The sequence below is a fragment of the Apostichopus japonicus genome, chromosome 9 (genome assembly GCF_037975245.1).
Source record: "Apostichopus japonicus isolate 1M-3 chromosome 9, ASM3797524v1, whole genome shotgun sequence".
In the NCBI taxonomy this organism is placed as follows: Eukaryota; Metazoa; Echinodermata; class Holothuroidea; order Aspidochirotida; family Stichopodidae; genus Apostichopus; species Apostichopus japonicus.
In genome coordinates this window covers 12,775,081-12,797,108 of record NC_092569.1, presented here as the reverse complement: position 1 = coordinate 12,797,108, position 22,028 = coordinate 12,775,081, and the positions used below count along the sequence as shown (strand labels likewise).

General features: G+C 37.7%; 3 protein-coding genes across 4 annotated transcripts; 2 read left to right on the top strand and 1 right to left on the bottom strand.

Annotated features, from left to right (window-relative positions):
* Positions 1–1,430: 1,430 nt before the first annotated feature.
* On the bottom strand, positions 1,431–8,447 carry LOC139973599 (acyl-coenzyme A thioesterase 13-like). The gene is made up of 3 exons (XM_071980401.1): positions 8,281–8,447; positions 5,230–5,414; positions 1,431–2,957 (listed from the first exon to the last, which is right to left on the bottom strand). The coding sequence occupies exons 1-3, from the start codon at positions 8,371–8,373 to the stop codon at positions 2,804–2,806; spliced, it is 432 nt and encodes a 143-aa protein (XP_071836502.1). The 5' UTR covers positions 8,374–8,447; the 3' UTR covers positions 1,431–2,803.
* A 44-nt stretch (positions 8,448–8,491) lies between these two features.
* On the top strand, positions 8,492–11,996 carry LOC139973598 (acyl-coenzyme A thioesterase 13-like). Its single transcript, XM_071980400.1, has 3 exons — positions 8,492–8,640; positions 10,522–10,706; positions 11,690–11,996. Exons 1-3 carry the CDS (start codon positions 8,557–8,559, stop codon positions 11,886–11,888), a joined length of 468 nt encoding a protein of 155 aa, XP_071836501.1. The 5' UTR covers positions 8,492–8,556; the 3' UTR covers positions 11,889–11,996.
* Positions 11,997–15,154: 3,158 nt separating this feature from the next.
* LOC139973718 (uncharacterized) lies at positions 15,155–19,585 on the top strand. Of its 2 annotated transcripts, none has more exons than XM_071980565.1 (3): positions 15,155–15,304; positions 16,993–17,180; positions 17,893–19,585. In XM_071980565.1, exons 1-3 carry the CDS (start codon positions 15,287–15,289, stop codon positions 18,101–18,103), a joined length of 417 nt encoding a protein of 138 aa, XP_071836666.1. In that variant the 5' UTR covers positions 15,155–15,286; the 3' UTR covers positions 18,104–19,585. The 2 variants fall into 2 exon arrangements, with proteins under 2 accessions (XP_071836666.1, XP_071836665.1); XM_071980564.1 differs by having other exon boundaries at positions 15,159–15,312.
* Positions 19,586–22,028: the final 2,443 nt, after the last annotated feature.

Below are 22,028 nucleotides of genomic sequence, written 5' to 3'. Positions count from 1 at the left end.
TATATAAATATATATATATATATATACTAATACATATAAATATATACTTATACATATAAATATATATATATATATATACTTATACGTATAAATATATACTTATACATATAAATATATGTATATATACTTATACATATAAATATATACTTATACATATAAATATATACTTATTCATATAAATATATATATATATATATAAATATATATTTAAGTATATATATATATATAAATATATATTTATTTATATGAAAATCGTAATGAGTTGGAACATCAAGAACAGTGAACAACTTCGAGCCTCCACCGGGATTCGAATCCGTGCCTCCCGCTCTGTACGCGGACACCCTAACCACTTGGCTATGGACGCTGATTGTATGTCCAGAGGTTCGCTATATATATAAATATATATATATATATATATATATATATATATATATATATATATATATATATATATATATATATATATATATATATATATATATATATATATATATATATATATATATATATATATATATATATATATATATATATATATATGGTGTTCCGAAAGTTCGTTCCGCCCTAGAGCACATCTTCCCTTCAGCATCAAAGCCATACTACAATAGCCCCCTCAAATTCAAAGCGTCTGTAATACTCGGTACGAATGGCCTACGGAACACAAACTGTAACGTACTCAGTGAGTAATTAACTTTACTTGTACGGACACAAAACACACACGTGTCGAATTGAATAGGTACACAAACCTCGACGCATAACAATATGGCGCCTAAGGGAAACAACAGTGGCTTGGAAAAGGAGAGGGAACTTGCTAGGGAATGGCGGAAGAAAGGGAAACAAATAAAGGAACTGATCATCCTACATCTATATTTAGCCTATATGAAACAATTACCGTATGCATGGTGTTAGTGTAGGTTTAAACATCTTTAAAAAAAAATGGGGAAAACACCCTATATATATATATATATATATATTTATATATATATATATATATATATATATATATATATATATATATATATATATATATATATATATATATACATCTGTGTATGTGTGTTTCAATACATGGTGTAAGAAAGTCTCATTGGTGTGTTAAATTTGAAATTTACTGTCGTGCGTTGTGATGTCAAATACTGTTATATACTGAAGTTAATGATTAGTACATGCCCAATCAGTCCATCTGCTAAGTGAATTAAATCAAATTCGCGTGGGCATCCGCAGAAAAGAAAATAGCCAGAGGGGGCCAAGATCACTCAATTATTCTATAACTGGCTAACTGTTCGAAGAATTAATTGGTTTACAATTAAAGAAATAACTGGTGAAATGAGCCGGTTTTGTTGGGTCTCATGGAGCTGGGGTGGTGGCGTAGCCATATTAAGCAGCGGTGCAGCAAAGTAAAGTCCCCCACCCCACCACCCCCCCCCCAATTTTTTTTGTATTCGACAAGACCATCCATGGTTTGGGCTCACATGAGCAGATTTTATTTTCATCACTCCCATGCAAAGAATGAAATTTTGTAGTTCTTCGGTCAGTTAAGCCTATTGCAGATCTCTGTTTCCATACTGTAGCAACGGTTGACATGGTAATAGTTAATGTCCTTGTGTAGCGAGTGCGTAGGTCATCCATGGTAGCATGACTGAGGATGACTGGAAGTGGGGGAGTGGTATAGAAAGTGAAAATGATTTTAACGCGGATCGCAAAGTCTTTAATTACTATTACGGTTAGATTTGTCCAACACGGCAGCATACTGAAACGTTGTACTCAAAGCTGAAGCCAAAGTGAATTGATCGGGTCACACATCCGGATTTGATGCTTGCTAAGTTCTTCAGTACTGCCCTCGTCACCTTTCGGGGGAAACATTTCATACTGTAGTTTTGTCCATAGTGAAGGCCATTTTTTATCATCTTTATCTCAGGTCCTCTCCCTTGCAACACATCCACCATTAAATCATGGTTCTCCAGCTGCACTTATGCTTTAAAACAAAATATCACCTGTATAAAATATGTTGATTCATGTTTTTATTTAATCATGACCTGCATGTATAAGACACATCTTGACAACTATCATTCAATATAATATATATAGATCAATGTTCTCAATATTTTGGTTCAAATGTCAAATGATGTACATTTCATGTGCTGACAAGTAGATGATTGAACGAACTGCATTAAATATCACATCAGACAATCTGCATATTTAAACCATATCAAACTAAGATCAAATTGCATTTGAAATTTGAAACAAAATTTTAAACTAAAGCACGATGACATTTTGGCTGGAACGGGGAACCGGAAGTACATATAATTATATATATATATACTGCTTGAATGGCATAGCAGGATATTACTGATTCAACCTACGGCTGGATAGACATGCATGTACAGTACATGGAATTTGTCATCATCGTTAAAATACTGTTCTGAAAATTACATTTTAAAATATTCATTTCATTTTCATACTCGATCTTTTTATCAATTATCCTATTTCTTTACTTGAATTACAACTGATCACAGACCATTCAGATGCTCTGTAAATATTTACTGACAGGCACATGCAGGCAAGCTGGGCATGCAGTTTCACCAATTTGATATTATAAATAAATGGCGATAAAATTTACGATTTCGTTGGACTTTAGAAAACAGAAATTCTGGTTCATCATTTGTTATTAAACTTGCTAATTGACTCCAGTTTTAGTGTCATATAGCGTTCACAAACTTGAATGCTATTATGATACATAAAATGGGAGTCAATTTACCAAGGTGAAGACTTGAGGTAGAGACTGTTAGATCATGGTAGAGTGTCAACCTCCGATGTGCTTCACATGATTCCCCAATGCAACAATTTCTCCTTTCTGGTTGAGAATCTTGGCCATAGTGAAAGCTAAAGTCTTTCCTTGTTTGATCACTTCTGTTTCAATCTTGATTTTGTCTCCCAGCTTGGCTGCCTTTAGAAAGCTGAAAACCAAATTAAGTTTTACAGATGTTAACTTGCATTCAAAGGAGAGACTTGAATTGCCTAACATCTTTCACTTATCTAGCAGGAAGGAAACTGATGCACATTCATTCAAGCAAGAAATTTTGTAATCCAAACTTCCCAATGCACAACACTCCCATGCACAACACCTCCCAATGCACACCTCCCCATGCACCAAACCCCCATGCACAACACCTCCCCAGACACAACACCCCAAGGCCATGCACAAAACCCCTATGCACAACACCTCCCAAGACACAACACCCCCATGCACAACACCCCCATGCACAACACCTCCCAATGAATTACACCTCCCAATGCGCACCTCCCCTTGCACAAAACCCCTATGCACAACACCTCCCCAGGAACTACACCCCCATGCAAAGCACCACCATGCACAACACCTCCCAATGCACAACACCTCCCAATGCACAACACCCCCATGCAAAACACCCCCATGCACAACACCTCCCAATGCACACCTCTCAGTCTCAATGCACACCTCCCCATGCACAAACCCCTTTGCACAACACTTCCCATGCACAACACCCCCATGCACAACATCAAACATTCCCATGCACAACATCCCCATACACAACACCTCCCAATGCACAGCACCCTCCATGCACAACACCCTCCATGCACAACACCCTCCATGTACAACGGCCCCCATGCACAACACCTCCCCTTGCACAACACACAGATGAAGAGAAATCCAAATAACCCCAAAGCTATCTCTTAGCACATTCAAGCAAGACGTACTATATTGCTTTCCTTATTCTTGAGTATACCTGCAAAACTTGGCTTGTTTGTGGATGGGGTTTGCATATATCAAGAGTAAGAGTGAGTAAGAGTAAGAATAACTTTATTGATCCTTAAAAGGAAACTACAGTGTTTGCAAGTCAATAAAACATAAAAGAATAAGAAGTTAAACTAAAAAGAAAGAAAACATGAAAAAGCAGCAGGCTGTATAGAAATGGCTAGAAAGACAACCTAACGTTTAAAATTAATATTATGAATTTTAATAGCCTGAGATATGAAAGATAAAGGAGCGGGTTTTGGTAACAGAAGGAGGCTGTCTGAGCCCACCACTGCGCAGGATTACTTGTCTCACAGGTGGATATCGAGGGGGTGGTCACTGTTAGTCCAAAGGGATTCCAGCTTGTAATGTACAAGGCAGTGGTAAACACAGTCCACCTCCTCATGTACCTCACCAACCACCCGCCCTAGAGAGTATTAGAGTTAGGGCCCTAGAGGGTATTAAATCCAGAAAGGCACTAGAGGTCAATACTGTATATGACCCAAAGGTATAGATATTTTTTTATTTTGTTTGATTAAACCATCAAAAAGAACTTTGCAGGTATAAATTTAGTGTTCAAATTTGGTGCAGCAGTTTTAAATGTTCTGAATTTTAGCTCTTATAAAAAACGATGATTCTTGTGTACGAAAAACTACAAAGTCTATGGTACATCTTTGCACAAGTTTGTAATTATATCAATTTGACCATTTTGTGATTGCATTTTGCGATGAGACACTCTGCTCTGGTTTTGTCTCTGGCTTTACAAAGCTAAGTACTGTACAAAATTCATGTTGAACACAGACATTTTGGCAACTGTTTCATGCTTACAATTTTGGTCATGAGAGACAGTTTAATAGGCTAGCATTAAGTTTTGCTACTGCATCATGTTATATGCAGCACTGGCTGTGTCTTATAATACTAGAATAGTACAGTATCACAGGAAGCCCAGAATAATCCTCAGCAGAAACAAAGACCAAAAATATCTCTTTCATAAATCATCCTTAATTGAATCAAGAACTCAGGTCCAAGGTCAAAATTTCATTCTCTCTTTGCTGTACATCTATAACATTTTGATCACAAATTAATGATTGCATCTACACCCTAAACGTATTTTACTGATGTGCAGATTAAGAAGGATCATACCCCACTGCAGTGTGTTGCAACTCCTTATTTATTGAATGTACATAATAACCTTTACTTTGAAAGTTCTGTTAACATTTTTCTTGAAGAACTAACCTTACCTCTAAAAACAATTGTATCCTTAACTGTCTTGTGGCTTTAAAGGGCACATATAAAATCAAAGATGGAGGATGTTGATCAGGCTCATTTAATGATTACTTCCAAGCCAAAGGTACCCTCCACTTATATTGGGTCAAACCCTACCCTTCTTTTTATATAACAAGTCTCCCTCACACCCCACTCCTTCCCATTTTTTTGGCTATTTAGTGACTTACTTGATTCCCAAGTCTACGCTGACACCCGGAGTTTGTCTTTCTGTAGACATCAGAGCCAGGGTTGTCAAAGTGTCTATTAAGGTAGAGGTCAGGCCACCGTGCAATATATTGCCCTGATTAGTGTGCTCATGCTTCACTTCCATTTCAAAGTCAACTTTTCCTGGGACAGCACTGAGAATCTTGACCTGTAAATATATAAATTCTTGTGAAATAACATCAAATGAGTGAGCTAAATTCCAGCTGCTTAACATAGCACTTTTAAATGAAGAAAGATATACATGTATATCAAGTCAACAGCATGATTGACTTTTTTTCAATGTCACATTTATACTTTACACAATGGCATCAAAATTTACCTAGCTATTGCATAATTTCATGTTGAGACATTTGACACTTTGTGAAGTAAGCTAACATATATTTAGAAACTGGTTTTAGAGCATAACTGCTTGCTCGATGCAAATACATCCAGCTGTTTCTTTTATAAATAATTAGACTCAGATATAATGTAATAAATTGAGAGCTATTTCACCAATGTTGCTATTTCTCTGAAGAAACATCAACTTTTGTACAGCAGTAAAATGACATTGGATCATGTGTACAGCTGTCTGTTCCCATATGTAACAGCTAATTTTGATATCTTTTGATATTTTGTAAAAATGTATGAAATACAAAATTGTCCATTAAATTTTCATTCATCAGTGTAGCATATCACACTCACCCATCACACAAAATAATAACACAGATAGGAAAAAGCAGTTATCATCAACCAGGTACAGTACTGCAGACTTTACCCCATCAGGAGCTCTTAAATATATGACTTTCCTGATCTAGTCACAAGTTTATCTGAAGCTAGTGATCTGTGAAAATCCGCTACACCATGAAATGATTTCATAACTACAGCAACTGGTACAACAGCTCAGTATATGTAAGGAGTGTTCTAAGCTACTGTAGGCCATTCCTGAATATTTTGTATCTATTGACAGTGTGAGACCATGTACCATAGTGTCTCTAAAGGTACAGTAAAGTAGCTATACAGCAATATATGGGTTTAGATCTGGACCCACAGATTTTAGGCTACAAAGATTATATACTTTAAAAGGTAGACCAACAACAGTGAGGAGAGTGCTATACAACTTGAAACCTAGTAATACAGCACTGTATAAAAGATCAAAGTCCTGAGCAAGGGGAGGGAGAAAATACCCCAACCACATTTGCACTATACTGTATATACTATAGGTCTTACCTATAGCCTAGGTCAACCTGGGTTGAAAAACTTTGCTTCACCAGTAAAACTGCATGGGTTTGGATGATCACGTTGGAATTATTTTTCCCACAGTTCAGGCTACAAAATACTTCAGTAGGGGTTAGAAAGTACCACTCACTTGATACTACAGGCCTAACCTGGCATGGAAAGCCTTGCTGAATCTTCTTGCAAACATGTATCGTAGAACTCAAGTAGTTTAACTATTTAGTAAACCAGCAATTTCTCCCTCAAAGCAGACAACAAAGCATGTACATACAGCTCCTGATACGTTTGGGTAATTTACAATGTTATTGAGAACCCATGACACTCAAATGTTTCTAACTTTAGGTTAACGCCCTCTTGAATTGCTGAATGTCTTTAATAGAAGTAAGAACTGATTTCTTGGGGGTTATTCTTAAATTTACTCATTTTCCTGCAGGGTGAATAGCTGCAAGGATTGGGAATTCCTATTGACCTGGTTCAAATGGTTTGTTCAGATGGTTCATGCATATCCTATCAGTGCCTTTCAATCAAAGGGTCCTGAGTTCGAGTTACTCCAAGATTAATGTATGTCGTCCAGTTACAGAGTTGTTGACAATTGACAATTCATAATCATGGACTTTAATATGAATCAAAGAGACTGACTTCGGTCAGCTTGCGGCTTTGATAAGCCAATGATGGCTTCTTCGCGAGTTCCTGCTTGCAGGAGGATCTAACTGTGATTTCCTTTCATAAATTAATAGCAAAACCCTCACTTCTGGGAACAAATGCTTTTTAGCAAAGGCCTACTGTATGCCATACTTCTTTGGAACTGTAGAGTACATTACTTATACTGTACAATGCTTCACTGCCTAATTGCTTAATCCAGGGATGGCATACGAATTCTACAGGGACTGTCGCCGGAAATCGGGGACTGATGTTACCCTTAATCCACATAAAAAAATAACAGGTTATGCCTAGAAACAATTTTATCTGTACATATTTGAATTTAACTTGGCACAGAACATGCAGCATTAACATGCGATTCCATGATCTTAGTCTAGCTGCTGGGCAACAAGGAGAGCGTGTTGTGTTATTCACCCCGTTGTCCGACCAATAATGAGGGCAGGACGCCTTATTTCTGCTGATACCGTTGAGTTGCGGTAATATTTTGCAATGTTTATTTTCGCTTCGTTAAACAGGTACCGCTAATGTATGTATAGTCAGTATTGCGAAGTTCGCCATACTGCGAAGTTCGGGCACCCTAAGAAATACACGATTTTCACCATGAAAACCTACAGGAAGAGCCAAAATTCCCCCAAAAGTACGAAGCTACAGTTATTTTCTCTCCAAAATGACCCGTGTGCAAGAAATTACTTACATATTTGTCAATAAAATGACGAAGATCTATGAAGTCTGTTATAATTACTGAAAGAGCAACAGCGCCACCAATTTTTACCAGCGCCACACTGTGGGTTGCGTGTCCGAACTTCGCAATACTCTAGCAAGAAATACCAGTTCCACAATCACGAAGAATCTTCTTGGAAAACAACGTGAAAACAGTTTGCAGGAAAGAAAGTTTGGCCGTGTATCGTACTATAACAAAATTCTCCCACCATATGAAGTATATTTTCAAATGATTTATACCAGAAGATTTAGTTTTGGGGTGTTTTAAGTCTTAAGTGGCCGAACTTCGAAGTCACCATCCTACTGTGTGTAGACCTGAGGGCCTGGAACTCTTATTCTAGGCCTACTGTTACTTAATGTAGTGTAGCCTAGGTCTACTGTACGTTTGTAAATGACCCGTTTACTAAGTTATTGTAACGTACATCTTTCAAAACGTGATCAAACCCGTTCCTTATATGACCGTGTTTCAAGACGGATGATAATGTCTCGAGTAACGCTTTCGACGCTGATGACATTTTTGATAACCGGCTGAAGGTAAGTTCCAGCGTTAGTGTAGATCAGTGTCCAACATATGCAATTGTGGCCTCAGCTGGTCGAGAGTGCATCCTACACCGAGGAGCTTACGAGTACAGTAGACCTAGTACTGCTTTGCACCCTCAGTTGCATAGACGCTTGTTACGCCCCTGGGAACGTTAAATATGGCTTCTGAAAAATTATTTAAGGATGCCCAAACGTTACTGGAAATGCATAGTCGTCATGGTATTAGTCCATTTTTTAAACCAGTAAGTTAATCATACCTATAGATCACAATCGATCTAAAAACAACAACTCGGACCTCCTAAGTTGAGTTAGGCCTAGGCCAGTTGTCCTTTCTGTACAAAGCTGATCTACACGAACATTAGGGCAAAGTTAAATTCAGTGAGACTAGGCTAGACCTACAGTATCTTTGAAGGAGAAAGCTTATTTCATTACAGGAGAGCAGATGTAAGATGAGGAAGTGCTCTCCTATGGTACTTTGACACCTAGCTTAAGCCTTAACACAACAGAACGTGTTGGGAGGGTTGGAGCTGAATTTTGGGGAAGTTCACCTCCACTAAGATTCGTAAGAATAGATGTGATATGCTATATGACATCATCATAATCCTACAAGTTACATAGGCCAAAGGAAATTGGCAATGATTAGACCCTACACACCAAGGTGCTTACTAATAGCATAGTATCAAACTGAGAAATTTGTTTTACACATGTGTGGTTGAGAATGGGAGGATAAAATCCTATCTTTGGCCTTGAGAATGGTCCTTTCATATTCTTTATAGATATTTCAACATAATAATAAACCATAAAGAACCATCAGACTTTATACAAGCAAAATTCAGAATGTTCAAGATGCTACACAAAATATGAACAGTATAAAAGTATTCCATAGGCCCCTACGTAGAGTAAATGTTTAAGAAAACTAAAAGACATGTTACCTCAGAGGATAAATAACAATAATGATTTATACTCTTAAAGGCATTGAAGTCTCGCCCCAAACCGAGTGCAGCCCACTGAAAAAGTAAACTTTCCGTTGCTTGCAAGTGAAGTTTTCTTCTTGTCGCTACAATATGCAGACAGTAATGGAACGTGATACCTTGTTATCTTTTATCTAGACCTGAGATGTCCATCGCTGCTATGTGTTCACTGTGTTGTGGGTATGGACCGTAGCTGTATGTATTGACTGTACACTATTGTCTAATTACCGACGGTAGCAAGCTGTGTGTGTATTTTCTGGGATCAATGGTGGTGTCTAACACTTCTGTTACACCTCATTCGAAACTAGGTCAAATTACCATCATCAAACGTTTCTTTGTGCGCGAGTCTTCACTTCCTTTCATAGTTATTTGGCTAATATTAACAAAGTTGTCACATATTCAAATACAAAGAAGAGACAAATAAGCACCATAATTACTTGTATGAAACTTACAGAGTTTGGTTGCTTTCTTTTAACAGTTGATAAAAGAATCGTAAGCTTGGGGCAGATTCAATACAGCAATATTGTCTGCAGTTTGAATGAGGACACATATCCCACCATTGTATGCGACAGAGATCTTTGAGAAGAATTACTTCCCAAAATAGCTTAGAAGAAAAATCTTGCTCAGTTTGGGAATTGTACCTAGTTTAAAGGTAACATCTGGGAGCTGTCATTTTATGTGATGCAGAATTTGCAAAACCTATCTACAGTTTATGCATTTTAATAGATAAAGATGAACTTAAAATATATTTGCAGCCCATTATATGGCTGGATGATGTCATATTTAGAGTTGATCAAGTTGTCAGCTAGTCTTTGTGTGTGAAGGAACGTATTTATTCTCTGATATCCCAAAATGGAGCAAGATTTGTCTTAGCTGTTTGGGATATGTGACATATTCATTATTCATGTTCATAATCATTATTATTATGTAAATAATAACATTTATCTAATATACCAATAATGATAGTTGTGTTTGTGTCTCCTTTTAGGCAAAATGATGAGTCTTGGCATAGATGATTCTCTTCTGTGATTGTTCAAACCGTTTTTGAACCAGTTAAATTGTATGCCCCGAATGTCCAGTTGCTTTAATAACTAATTTACTATTAATATATTCTGTATATATATCAATATTTTTTTTTTTTTTTCGTTGTAGATAAAACTGGTTTCTGTTCAACCTGGAGAAGTTGTCTTTAGCTTTGAAGTTGAAGATATCTACATGAATGTCAGTGGCTACTTTCATGGTGGGATTCTTGCTGTTGTCGTAGATGTACTTACCTTCATTGCAGCAGGCACATTGACAGATACTTTCCATGGTGATTCTGTAGAAATGAGTGTAAGGTGGGTAAGCTAAATTTGGTTGGATCTGTAGATTCCAATAGAGGTCATTAAAGGGTGTGAAGATTCGCGCAAAAAGAAACATCTAATGCCGGTAATTTGACCTAGTTTCGAACGAGGTGTAACAGAAGTGTTAAACAAAACCATCGATCCCAGAAAATACCCACACAGCTTGCTACCGTCGGTAATTAGACACTAGTGTACAGTCAGTACATACAGCTGCAGTCAATACCCAAAGCACAGTATACAAAGGATAGAGCGATGGACATCTCAGGTCCAGCTAAAGATAACAATTATGGTATCACGTTTCATTATTGTCTGCATTTTGTAGCAACACAAACAAAACGTCACTTCAATTGCAAGCAACTGAAAGTTAACTTTTTCAGATGGCCGCTCGCGGTTTGGGGCGAGTCTTCAATGCCTTTTAGTACATTTACTACATAAATTTCTCAAAGTGTTTTTTACAAATAGGTACTTAGCAAAGTGTCTTTTTGACAAATAGAGGTATAGTGGAATCAAAGCGTTTGACAAGATCAAAAGATGTAGCAGATGACAACCAGCCTCCCCTGCCCCCCCCCTCTCTAGACCATACACTCTGCTATTCATAACTGGGGGAAGCACTCTACAGCATTGCTATATCATTCAGCTGGTTCCTTTGTATCATCAAATAAAGGGCCGAGCAGTATCAGATGATCCATCTTTAGTCTTAGATGCCTACAGTAGCTCATAGTCCATAATCTTGTAGAATGTTCAATTACTATCGGATAATCTACATGAAATAGCCTTACTTAAACTGTTCAACGACTGCTAAAATTGCCAGCTGAAATTATCTTTTGCACACCTACAAAAATAGAATAGCCCTCCTAGGATTGACCTCAAACCTTGTCACTTTCTTCCCCTCCCTCCCCCACCCTCGATCCACACAGACACACATTTCCGGAAGCTCCACATGACAAATCCACCTTTGTTCTCTATTTGATTTTCAGATATCTCAAAGGAATTAGAAAGGGGGAAACTATACATGTGAAAGCAGAAGCAGTAAGAGCGGGAAAAAAGTTTTTCATCTGCAACGCTGACTTTATTGATGAGGACGGAAAGCTTGCAGCGAGAGGCAGTCAAACGATATACCACACAACACCATCAAGCACTTCCACAAAGCATAAAAACTTGGCAGCTAAGTTATGACATGGGATTGTGTGGTGTATATACTGTACGTGATCCTTATGTTAATGAGCTGTATTTGACCTTTGTTCTTCATGCTAATGATAAGTAATATATTTTGATTATACATGGTGATGAGCCTTATTTGACCTCTGTACTTCATTCTAACGATAAGTAATTGATCTTGATACATCATGGTAATAAGCAGGAATTGACCTTTGTACTTCATGCTAATTATAAGTAATATTTGACCTCTGTTCTTCATTCTAATGTAAGTAATTGAACTGGATACCTCATGGTAATGAGCCATATTTGACCTTTGAATTTCATGCTAATTATAAGTAATTGATCTTGATACGTCATGGTAATGAGCAGGAATTCTCCTTTGTACTTCATGCTAATTATAAGTAATATATTTTGATTATACATGGTGATGAGCCATATTTGACCTCTGTACTTCATTCTAATAATAAGTAATTCATCTTGATACATCATAGTAATAAGCAGGAATTGACCTTTGTACTTCATGCTAATTATAAGTAATATTTGACCTCTGTTCTTCATTCTAATGTAAGTAATTGAACTGGATACCTCATGGTAATGAGCCATATTTGACCTTTGAATTTCATTCTAATGATAAGTAGTAATTGATCTTGATATGTCGTGGTAATGAGCAGGAATTCTCCTTTGTACTTCATGCTAATTATAAGTAATATATTTTGATTATACATGGTGATGAGCCATATTTGACCTCTGTACTTCATTCTAATGATAAGTAATTAATCTTGATACATCATGGTAATGAGCCATATTTGACCTTTGAATTTCATTCTAATGATAAGTATTAATTGATCTTGATATGTCATGGTAATGAGTAGGAATTCTCCTTTGTATTTCATACTAAATGATAAGTAGTTGTTCTTTGTACATCGCTGCTAATGAACAGTAATTGGCTATTTGATCCTGATAGCTCTTGTTAATGAGTAGTAACTTACTATGATTATTTAGAACGTTAATGTGCTATTCGATTCCTTATCTTCATTGGGGTATGGGTTAACTTGCCTGAATAATCTTAAATTTAAGCACCAATGAATGAAGGAGGGTGAGTGTGAGGATACCAACAGTTGTGATTAGCAAATCAGTATTAATAATAAATAATAAATACCATATATTAAAGTGCTGTTATCATGAAATAAAACATGCTTAAGAGCACTGTACAAAAGAACCAATACCATATATAAAATTACCAAACTTAAGAAAACCTAAAAAGTAAGAACAAGAGCAATAAGCGTAAAAAATGATATAAGACAGGGTTATAAACCACAATAAAGAACATAAATATATAAATATACAATCAGTGGGATATTGTGACATGTACTGTAATTACAAAAATTGGATAGGAAGTTATTTCAACCTGTACATTTAGATCTATTTGATGCCATGGTAAAGCACATAGTAAACTTGTGATTTCATTTATGTACAAAACACAGGGTAACTTTAAGCATCAGTAATACTTGTAACACTCAGTAAGTGCAGTATGGTAGGGTTATATTCTGTCTGCAGTGGTTTGGCTCAAAGTTATATGCCACCAGAGAACAGTCAGAAAACTGTTTAGAAAACTATATTTGGTTGGCCACTCGATAATGAAGGATCGGTTACCTTTGACTTGCTACTTTATAATAAGAGCCATAATGACTTCAGTTATACAGAGGAAACGTCCAACAAAATAGTACCACAAGTTAGACCCCCCTAAGATGTGGAATAACATTTTCTGCAATAGACAGTACCTAGAAAAGTCGATGTTCTTTCCAAATTTGGCTGTCTAAAATGTATCCTTCAGCTTGCTTCATGTTCTGTATTCTTCATGGAGGGAATGTCACATCTAAACGATTATTTTGGCTACCTCATTTCCAACATTTTTTTTTTTTAATTATTGTACTTTCTGTATAAATTTGCAAAATAACATTTCATTTCATATAACGTAGATTTAATATATCCAAATTTATATTTATACTTACAATTAGAATGTATTAAATTCAATCAGATATTAAAATTTATATGTGAAATTGTGAATAATAAATAGCAGTTTTTTAATCGATTAACTCAGTCATTTCTTGATTGATTTTCTTTTTATTTTGGTGGATTTGTTGATGGATATTGTTCACAAGAAATCAGGAAAGTAGGAAACCAGCCATCATTAAAATTTGCTCTATTTGTGATACCACCCCTGTGATACCAGCTACTGTAGTGAGGTGAATAGGATGTCCGCGTATAAACCGGGAGGCCCGGGTTCGAATCCCGTTGGAGGCTGAAAGTTTTTTCACTGTTCTGGCTTTCAAACTCATTACAATTTCAAATATATATACATGTAACTAACTCTATGGAAAACAACAAAAAAATATTTTCCTTTACTTTCATTTGAAAAGGAAATCAACAGTAAAAAGATTTGATGTATTTTCCTATAATTCAGGGCAAGTAAATTAACCATAGGCTTAAAGTTCTTGGACACGTTGGTTTCGATCAGGCACGAATACGATTCTGGACTCGATTATATAACAACATTGCCAGCTACGCAGGTTGGAGATGGGGGGAGGGGGGAAGGTCAGGATAGGGGGAGGTGTTCGACACTAGACTGAAAAGCCGACCGGTGCTGACTTTATTTTAGTACCGTATTTACTACGTCATTAGGAAGTTACGGTCGGCTAGTAGACAGGTGGGGAGTGAGATTGACAAATATTTTCTGGATTTCTTCCTGTGACCCTCAGGTACATCAGTCAATGCTTGCGAATGACATTTTTCTAGACAACTCCGGGAATATTACAAAACAACCAATTTTACACATTTCAGGCTCAGAAGTCCACAATTTCAACTACTTGCTAAAAAAAAATATGAACGTTCTGAAACTTCAAGTCAATAATGAAGTCCTCATTGGAATTTCCGCGAGTTACAACACACCAGGCTTATGGGAAGAGCCCATGCCATAATATTTGCTGATAATATTTAACTTGCAATAATTGTATACCAAGTGCGATTGTAAAATCGACTCCAGTCATGTGCCTATTTGTTCTTCATGTCTATTGGCAGAAAATGCCAGTACATTATTTATATTTTACTGGAAAACGGCGTAATCCACTGTCATTTAGCCATTAAATAGCTCAAATTTCGGGGCGATTTGTTCAATCAACTGAACAAGTTGCTCGAACCGGTATAGTACAGGCATTCCCGTTGATGTGATTTAGCATGTACACTTTGTTTCCAGCTAAGCTGACAAATATACACTATACTCTATGATACTACTATATAGTACTACAGTATGTGAACCCCTGCGGATGGTTGGCAAGAAGCGCCCGTAGTCAAGATGTGTAATGAGGATATGTTCGCCATCGCAGAACGACAATTTAGTCGTAGAGCAACACAAGTAGATGGCCCGTCGCTTATTTGTAATTATGTAAATATGTTATTTCGCGTTTGTTACAAATATCACTTTGACCATTAGACGATCAAAGGGAAAGATAATAAAGAAATACGTCGAAAAGTTGGCTTAGGCACTATACTAATTAGTATATACTGTAAGCTGAGGGCTGGTTTCGCGAAATGATTCATCTCACACACAGCCATTGAAGTTTAATGGAGTGGAGATATGTACAGTAACTTTTTCCTAGTAACATGACAGTAGTCATAGCCTATATAGTATATACTGTAATGCCTACGAACATGACGCCTGTAATCGCAGGATGTTTATGTTGTGACACTATGATTTCCAGGAAACCTGGGGTTATATATGCCATTAATGTTAGCTCACTCATGACATGTTGACATCAAGGGTAAGCCTATGGCAGGCCTGGTAATACCTAAAATAGTAGCCTAGGCTACAGTTGAGGCCTATACTATCCGTGTACTAAAGAGGAGGAAGGTAAATTTGAAGCTCTCTCAACATTTAGTGCTTCTCAGTATTGTTATAAAGTTGTTGATAAATACATAGTGTTCAAAAAATGCTATATTTAATACCATAATGGTACAGTAAATCTAGTTTACTGACACCCCATCAGAATTAACTGATGAAATTATTCCAACTTGCCCAAGGACTGTCAAATGAGAAAGTAAATCATTACCATTAATTTGTGGGACACCAATTTCTGTGAGTCTAAGTGTACTATTAATACTGTAACTGCCAAAAGCGAATCTTTTCTATAATATTTTTCTTTTACTCTGGCTACAAGTCATCAAGTAGTAGTTTAGAGAATTGCAAGAATTATGGTTTAGTCAGTAAAGGGCACATAGAAGAAAGCACACATTCTGCACAGTCATTGTTACAGTTTGGGTCAAATAGCATCCATTTTATCTGGTTGAAGCAACAGTAGCTGCCGACAGAAATGCAATAATGTAGTTTGTACAAGTAACAGGCTATGCATCCTCGTAAATTCTTTCTGTTGCTGCAACAAAGTTTGGGACTATACAAGCAATATGTCTCCTATTTGAACACAAAGTTCTGCTATAACTTTATTTTCTACATTATTGGATAGAAATGTCTTGTGATTTTTGGATTTTGTACCTCTGATCTATGAGTCTGCTAGTGCTGTCAAAATTGTTGTGTCTTTGATGCAGTAGCCTACCATTTTATAAGCTACAGTACACAAAGTGTCATTACGACTTGCGAATTAAAAGGTACATACACTTTTGCATGATTCTACATTCCTGATTTAGTACAGATGTGAACCTTTTATGGAGCTGCCGTAGGTAGATGGGAAAATTTGGGAGTGACGGGTGTGGCTTTGAGGTCATTGAAAGCACGTCATATGTAGCAGGGTTTGGGGGTCCTCCGCAGCGGAAAAAAGTTTAGACATTAAATGGTATATTTAGACTACTGTATAAATCAGGTCTTTAACTAGGTCTAAATCTTAAGTTTATGGTAAAAAATTTGAATTTTTGAAGAATCTCACTACTGAAGATTCTTCACCAGACTGACAATGGAGATTGTGGGACACGAACCAAGTTCCCTCCCCCGCCCCTCCACCACCCCTTTCTTCCCCCTCCCCCACCCCCCATTTTGTGCACACAACTGAAACTAGCGAGATACTCTGACAGCTCTGTAATGGAAGTGTTACTTTCACCATATTTACTTTCACAGCTTAAACTCATTTCCGTCCATCCCAGTAAAGCTTGCTTTGAATTTGAGGTACGTCAAGAATTTCTGACCCCTTACAGTCAAGTACAGAGTGGGGTATTGATCACCGTTATAGATGCAGTCACATTTGGCGCCGCAAGCACTCTGTTCGGGGCAGAGGTACATGGAGTGTCTTTGGAGATGAGCGTCAGGTGAGGCACTGATTATGTACAGTGGAACTGGTCATCTAACATTTTATTTACCCCAACGTGAGGCTCTAGTTCAATTTCAGTGTTTAATTGTGTAATGCTGTAGGAAGCATTTGAATTCTTTGTGTCACAATTTATTTATATCACAGCAACCTAAGGTGCTGCGTTCCTGACATTCTATAAACAGATTAGTTTATGTCACTTCCAATACATAATATATATACTCTGAGGTTGCGGCTGGGCTATGGTGGCTGGGCGGTGGTGGCTAGGCCGTGTTGGCTGGGCTATGGTGGCTGGACTGTGGTGGCTGGGCTATGGTGGCTGGGCTTTGGCGGCTGGGCTATTGCAAACAAAGTTACTCGCAAATGTGCACAATGCAGCTGCAAAGGCAAGGAGGTTTAACTAATTATTTTCATCCCAAAATAATTGTGAGCTGGGTGGAAGAAAGTTTTGTCACATGACAGTTCGCTCACTTGCGTACATGATACATTATGTAAACCCGGATTTTTAGTCAAAAACCCGGGTTCAGAATTCAAAACCGAACACCGTTTTACCAATGCCAAACCATGCAGCCATATTAACATGTCAAACTGGTATTCTTTATCAAACCTCAAGATCACAATTAAAAGAGGCAAGCAACCATGCTACCCGCCAAAAACTACAATAACTGAAAGTTTTTCAAATTGAAAAGTACAAATTCTTGTTTTTTTTTCAGGCGCCTCAAAGACATACCAGTGGGACAGAAAATCTACATTACAGCTCAGGCTACAAGAGCTAGTCCCAAATTTTTTGACTGTAGTGCTGAGTTTAAGGATGAGGATGGTATTCTGTTGGCCCGGGGTGACCAGATGATCTACCTTCTGCCACCTAGTAGCTCTCAGACAACGAAGGGAACTTCTGGTTCCATATTACCGTCTAAACTCTAATTTCCTGCAAGTGGGAACGTGCTTCAATTGACGTTATCATGTCAAATGTTGAAAATTGTGCAAATCAATACTTCAATGGAAAACTGAACAGCAAGCTGTCGATTTAAGATGTGTTGGAATTCCTTGGAACGTTTAATCTATCATAGAAAAATAGATTCATATCAGAATGGAGAGTGCAAAGGACAAATATATTGAAAAAACTGGTCTCTGGAAATACATAATTGTTGACAATATGTAGCAATTTAGAAGTTTATGAATTTGGGTTAAATCATAAAATACCAAAACCATTAGTGTGTACAAAACTGCTTTATACACCTTTGCAATTACCGTAGCAATTGGCTAAGTTTATATAGCATTTTGTCTTGCAAGTACCACGTAACTATCCCCAGGATCTCTAGGGTAAGTGGTCAAGATGTACCAGATAGCAAATTTAAGCAAATGTATGTCAGTATACTAGGTAGGTTAATGGTCTAAAACAAAGGAATCAATCAAAATGTGAAAGTATATTTACTAAAGGCATATGTCCTAGAGAATCAAAAGACGCCGACCAGGTTCAGTTGTACTGTCCTCCATCCGGCATGACCTCTCAGAGGACGCATGTTTGAATGACCGGCATTTCTCTAGCTTCATATTGACTGTATTGAAATCAAGCTGATAAGTATTAAAGGGTGTGAAGACTTGCGCAAAAAAAAACGTCTAATGCCGGTAATCTGACCTAGTTTCGAATGAGGTGTAACAGAAGTGTTAGACACCACCATCGATCCCAGAAAATACACACACAACTTGCTAACCTCGGTAATTAGACACTAGTGTACAGTCAGTACATACAGCTGCGGTCAATACCCACAGCACAGTGTATAAACGATACAGCGGTGGACATCTCAGGTCCAGCTAAAGATAAAAAGCTTTTGCTTTACTGTCAGCATTTTGTAGGAACACAAAACAGAACGTCAATTGCAAGCAATAGAAAGTTAACTTTTTCAGATGGCCTCACACCGTTTGGGGTGAGTCTTCAATGCCTTTCACATAGCAGGGTTTCTTCCACATGACTAGCACTCCATATCACCTTGACATGTCACCTGGATTAATCTATGTGTCTTCCATTACGATATATCAGTGACCATGCACCCTAGCATATCTGGACTTGTGAGCATGACTTGGCATAATGGCATAATTTATAAATTAGGATCATTTTAGAGAGGGGTCTGAAGCACCATTACAGAGTGGAATGATATCATTTTAATGCGGTTTTCTTAGCACACTTTTTGGACAAAAATATTAACAATATTTGATACTGCAGAGAGGCCATGACAAGGAAGGTCATTGGCTTCACTGTCAACTTCCTTTCAAATTATAAAGACCAAAGTCAATTTTTTTATTACTAATTTGCTATTCACATGTGATTTATATAAAACTGAAATATAAGTAAATGAAAAATGTCACGGCAAAGAAATGTTAAGGATCAAATTGATTCATTATTCACTCATCTGGTTATTAATCTTTCAGTTTGGAAGAAATATGTAGAATGATGCTTAGTCTGACCAATTGCAATCTTGATATAGGGGTCAGATATTTAGGGCCCCTCTGACCCCCAAAGAGGAAGCGCTCCAGCCCAACACTTTTCTGAATGGAACCTGCGAGAGTCCAGTTTTACTTAAACTCTTTCAACTAATTTTATCTAATGACATAATGCTTAGTTCTCTTAACCAACACTCAAATTGCATTTTTAATTGCAAAATGAAATAGAAATGTGTGAGACACAGGCTTTACTAATTCATCATTCAGAAAGTGCTGTCTTGAATGTAACCAATCACATTTTGACACGTTGCAAAGGATTAACATGATGTTACAGCCGGTGAGATGAGTTGCTTGAAAAAAGGACAGCTTAAAAGAGAAAAGTATGTTGCTTTATGTGCAGGTCACAGGGTCATGTGAGGTCAACAGCTGTTCATGACTGAATACCTAAACATGATAAAAAAAAAAAAACTTGTTTATTTGTGTGCACAGTGCTTACAATCATAGCATAATTAACGTATTGTGTATGTATAATATGGGAATCAAAAGTAAGTTGTGGTCAACAAAGGTCAAATTCAGAAAAATCTAGCATATAATATGGAGATCAAAAGTAATTTGTGGTCAACAAAGGTCAAATTCAGAAAAATCTAGCATGGTAATTTAAAAAGCAAAACCTGAGTGAACTTCATATAGACCGGGTACCCCACCAATATAAATTACTGGAAATGCCCCTCCCTTACATATAGAGTCCTGCCAATCATCTTCCAGTAGTTTTCAACTGGTTACTTCATGAGCTGACCTTGGTCAATGAGGGGAGGGGCATTTTGGGGGTCTACTGGCAGGGGTAGCCTACCCCACCAATATAAATTACTGGCAATGCCCATCCCTTTTATCTGAAGTTCTAACCATCATTTTCCAGTAGGTTTCAAGTGGATACCTCATGAGCTGACCTAGGTCAGCCGTGAGCGGTCAATTATTGATGACTGGCAGGGGTACCCCACCACCAATAATTACTGGCGATGGCCATTTGTTGCTCCTGGGGCCATACCTGACACATTGTACTAACTTTGATGTGGTTACCATGAAAGGTGATCTAGGTTAGCTTTTAGGTGACTTTAAAATTGCTCTCCCAGCCACACCCACCACAGCCGGTTTGCCAGTCATCAGGTTTCATATACAGGAATGCATTGTGAACATTGTGATGTACAAGGCAATTGTTTACCTTCCCATTTAACCAAACCCTCTGGGCTCCCGCTCTAATACCTTGTATTAGAGTTCCTTTATACTGAGAGTTGCGACAACTTAAAGTTGGGCGCCATTTTGTTTCCATTTGTTGGATGTCCCACTTACAGTGTACACAAGTGTAGAGGCTAAGTGAGCAGTACATGTTTTGTTTTACAGCAAGAAAATCAAGTTTGATGACAAATTTGGTTAACATTGAACTTTTCCGTATTACAGGGGCGGGAGTCAGGGAGAGTGAAGTGGGCCATAGGGTACCAACCTCCTGTTTAAACGTATCAAAGTATTGCTGATTTATGCATTTATACAGCTTCGGCCCTCCAAAGTAACTTAAAATAATTGTACACTTTACCATTGGCAACATTCCATACTGGGACTACAGGGGAAAGGGTAGTGGAAGGCGAATTTTTAGTGGAGTAAATGTATTGGGAAGGGTACGGCGGGGTGTGGTGAGTTGAAAATTACCAAAACTTAACAGGCGCGCATCCAGGGGGGGCGTTGGGGGCGCGCGCCCCCCGGGTAAGAAAAAAAGGAGAGAAAAAAAGAGAAGAAAAAGAGGGGGAAAAAAGAGGAGGAGGAGAGGAAGGAAGGGAAAAGAAAAAGAAGAAAGAGAGAAAAAGGAGAAAGGAGGGAGTAAGAGAAAAACGCCAAGACACCGGGAAGAGAAAGAGGAACAGTGACATCATTACAGCGCTGATCCCTATTATATATACAGGGTAGCCAGGGACGGATCAATGATCTCGGAAGGGGCGTGTGCCTCACCCAACCCCTTACACCGACAACTCCATTTTTGACGTTTCCATTTATCCTCTCTGACTAATGATCTATATATATTTATATATATATACTATGGTCTATCATAACGCGTGTGTGTGTATATACGCCTTAAACAATTGTAGAATTGTGCTATGAAACCAACTGTGGCTGGTCTCGAACTCGACCGTGTCGTCGGGGAACATGACGCATTTCGGGAAGGGGCGACCGCCCCCCCCCCCTCCCTTCAGCATTTTTCTTTATAATATCGCTAGTTGTTTCAAAATAGAAAATGCTTAAATGCAACTTAAAAGGCCTAGGAAGAGTGATTTCCAGCGATCTGGGAGGCACTTTGGCCAAAATTTGCTTGTACGCTTCGCGCCAACAAAAGGTCCTGGGTAGTGCCATTTCCAGCGAT

Excerpts from the sequence above, each read along its gene's own strand:
- LOC139973598 (XM_071980400.1), top strand. The coding sequence starts at position 8,557 with ATGGCTTCTGAAAAATTATTTAAGGATGCCCAAACGTTACTGGAAATG. Across the intron at positions 8,641-10,521 it reads TTAGTCCATTTTTTAAACCA|ATAAAACTGGTTTCTGTTCA; the intron begins GTAAGTTAATCA and ends TTTTCGTTGTAG. Across the intron at positions 10,707-11,689 it reads TCTGTAGAAATGAGTGTAAG|ATATCTCAAAGGAATTAGAA; the intron begins GTGGGTAAGCTA and ends TTTGATTTTCAG.
- LOC139973599 (XM_071980401.1), bottom strand. The coding sequence starts at position 8,373 with ATGTCATCAGCGTCGAAAGCGTTACTCGAGACATTATCATCCGTCTTG. Across the intron at positions 5,415-8,280 it reads TTGATCACGTTTTGAAAGAT|GTCAAGATTCTCAGTGCTGT; the intron begins GTACGTTACAAT and ends ATATATTTACAG. Across the intron at positions 2,958-5,229 it reads AGCGTAGACTTGGGAATCAA|CTTTCTAAAGGCAGCCAAGC; the intron begins GTAAGTCACTAA and ends TTTGGTTTTCAG.
- LOC139973718 (XM_071980564.1), top strand. The coding sequence starts at position 15,223 with ATGTGTAATGAGGATATGTTCGCCATCGCAGAACGACAATTTAGTCGT. Across the intron at positions 15,313-16,992 it reads CGTCGCTTATTTGTAATTAT|CTTAAACTCATTTCCGTCCA; the intron begins GTAAATATGTTA and ends TTACTTTCACAG. Across the intron at positions 17,181-17,892 it reads TCTTTGGAGATGAGCGTCAG|GCGCCTCAAAGACATACCAG; the intron begins GTGAGGCACTGA and ends TTTTTTTTTCAG.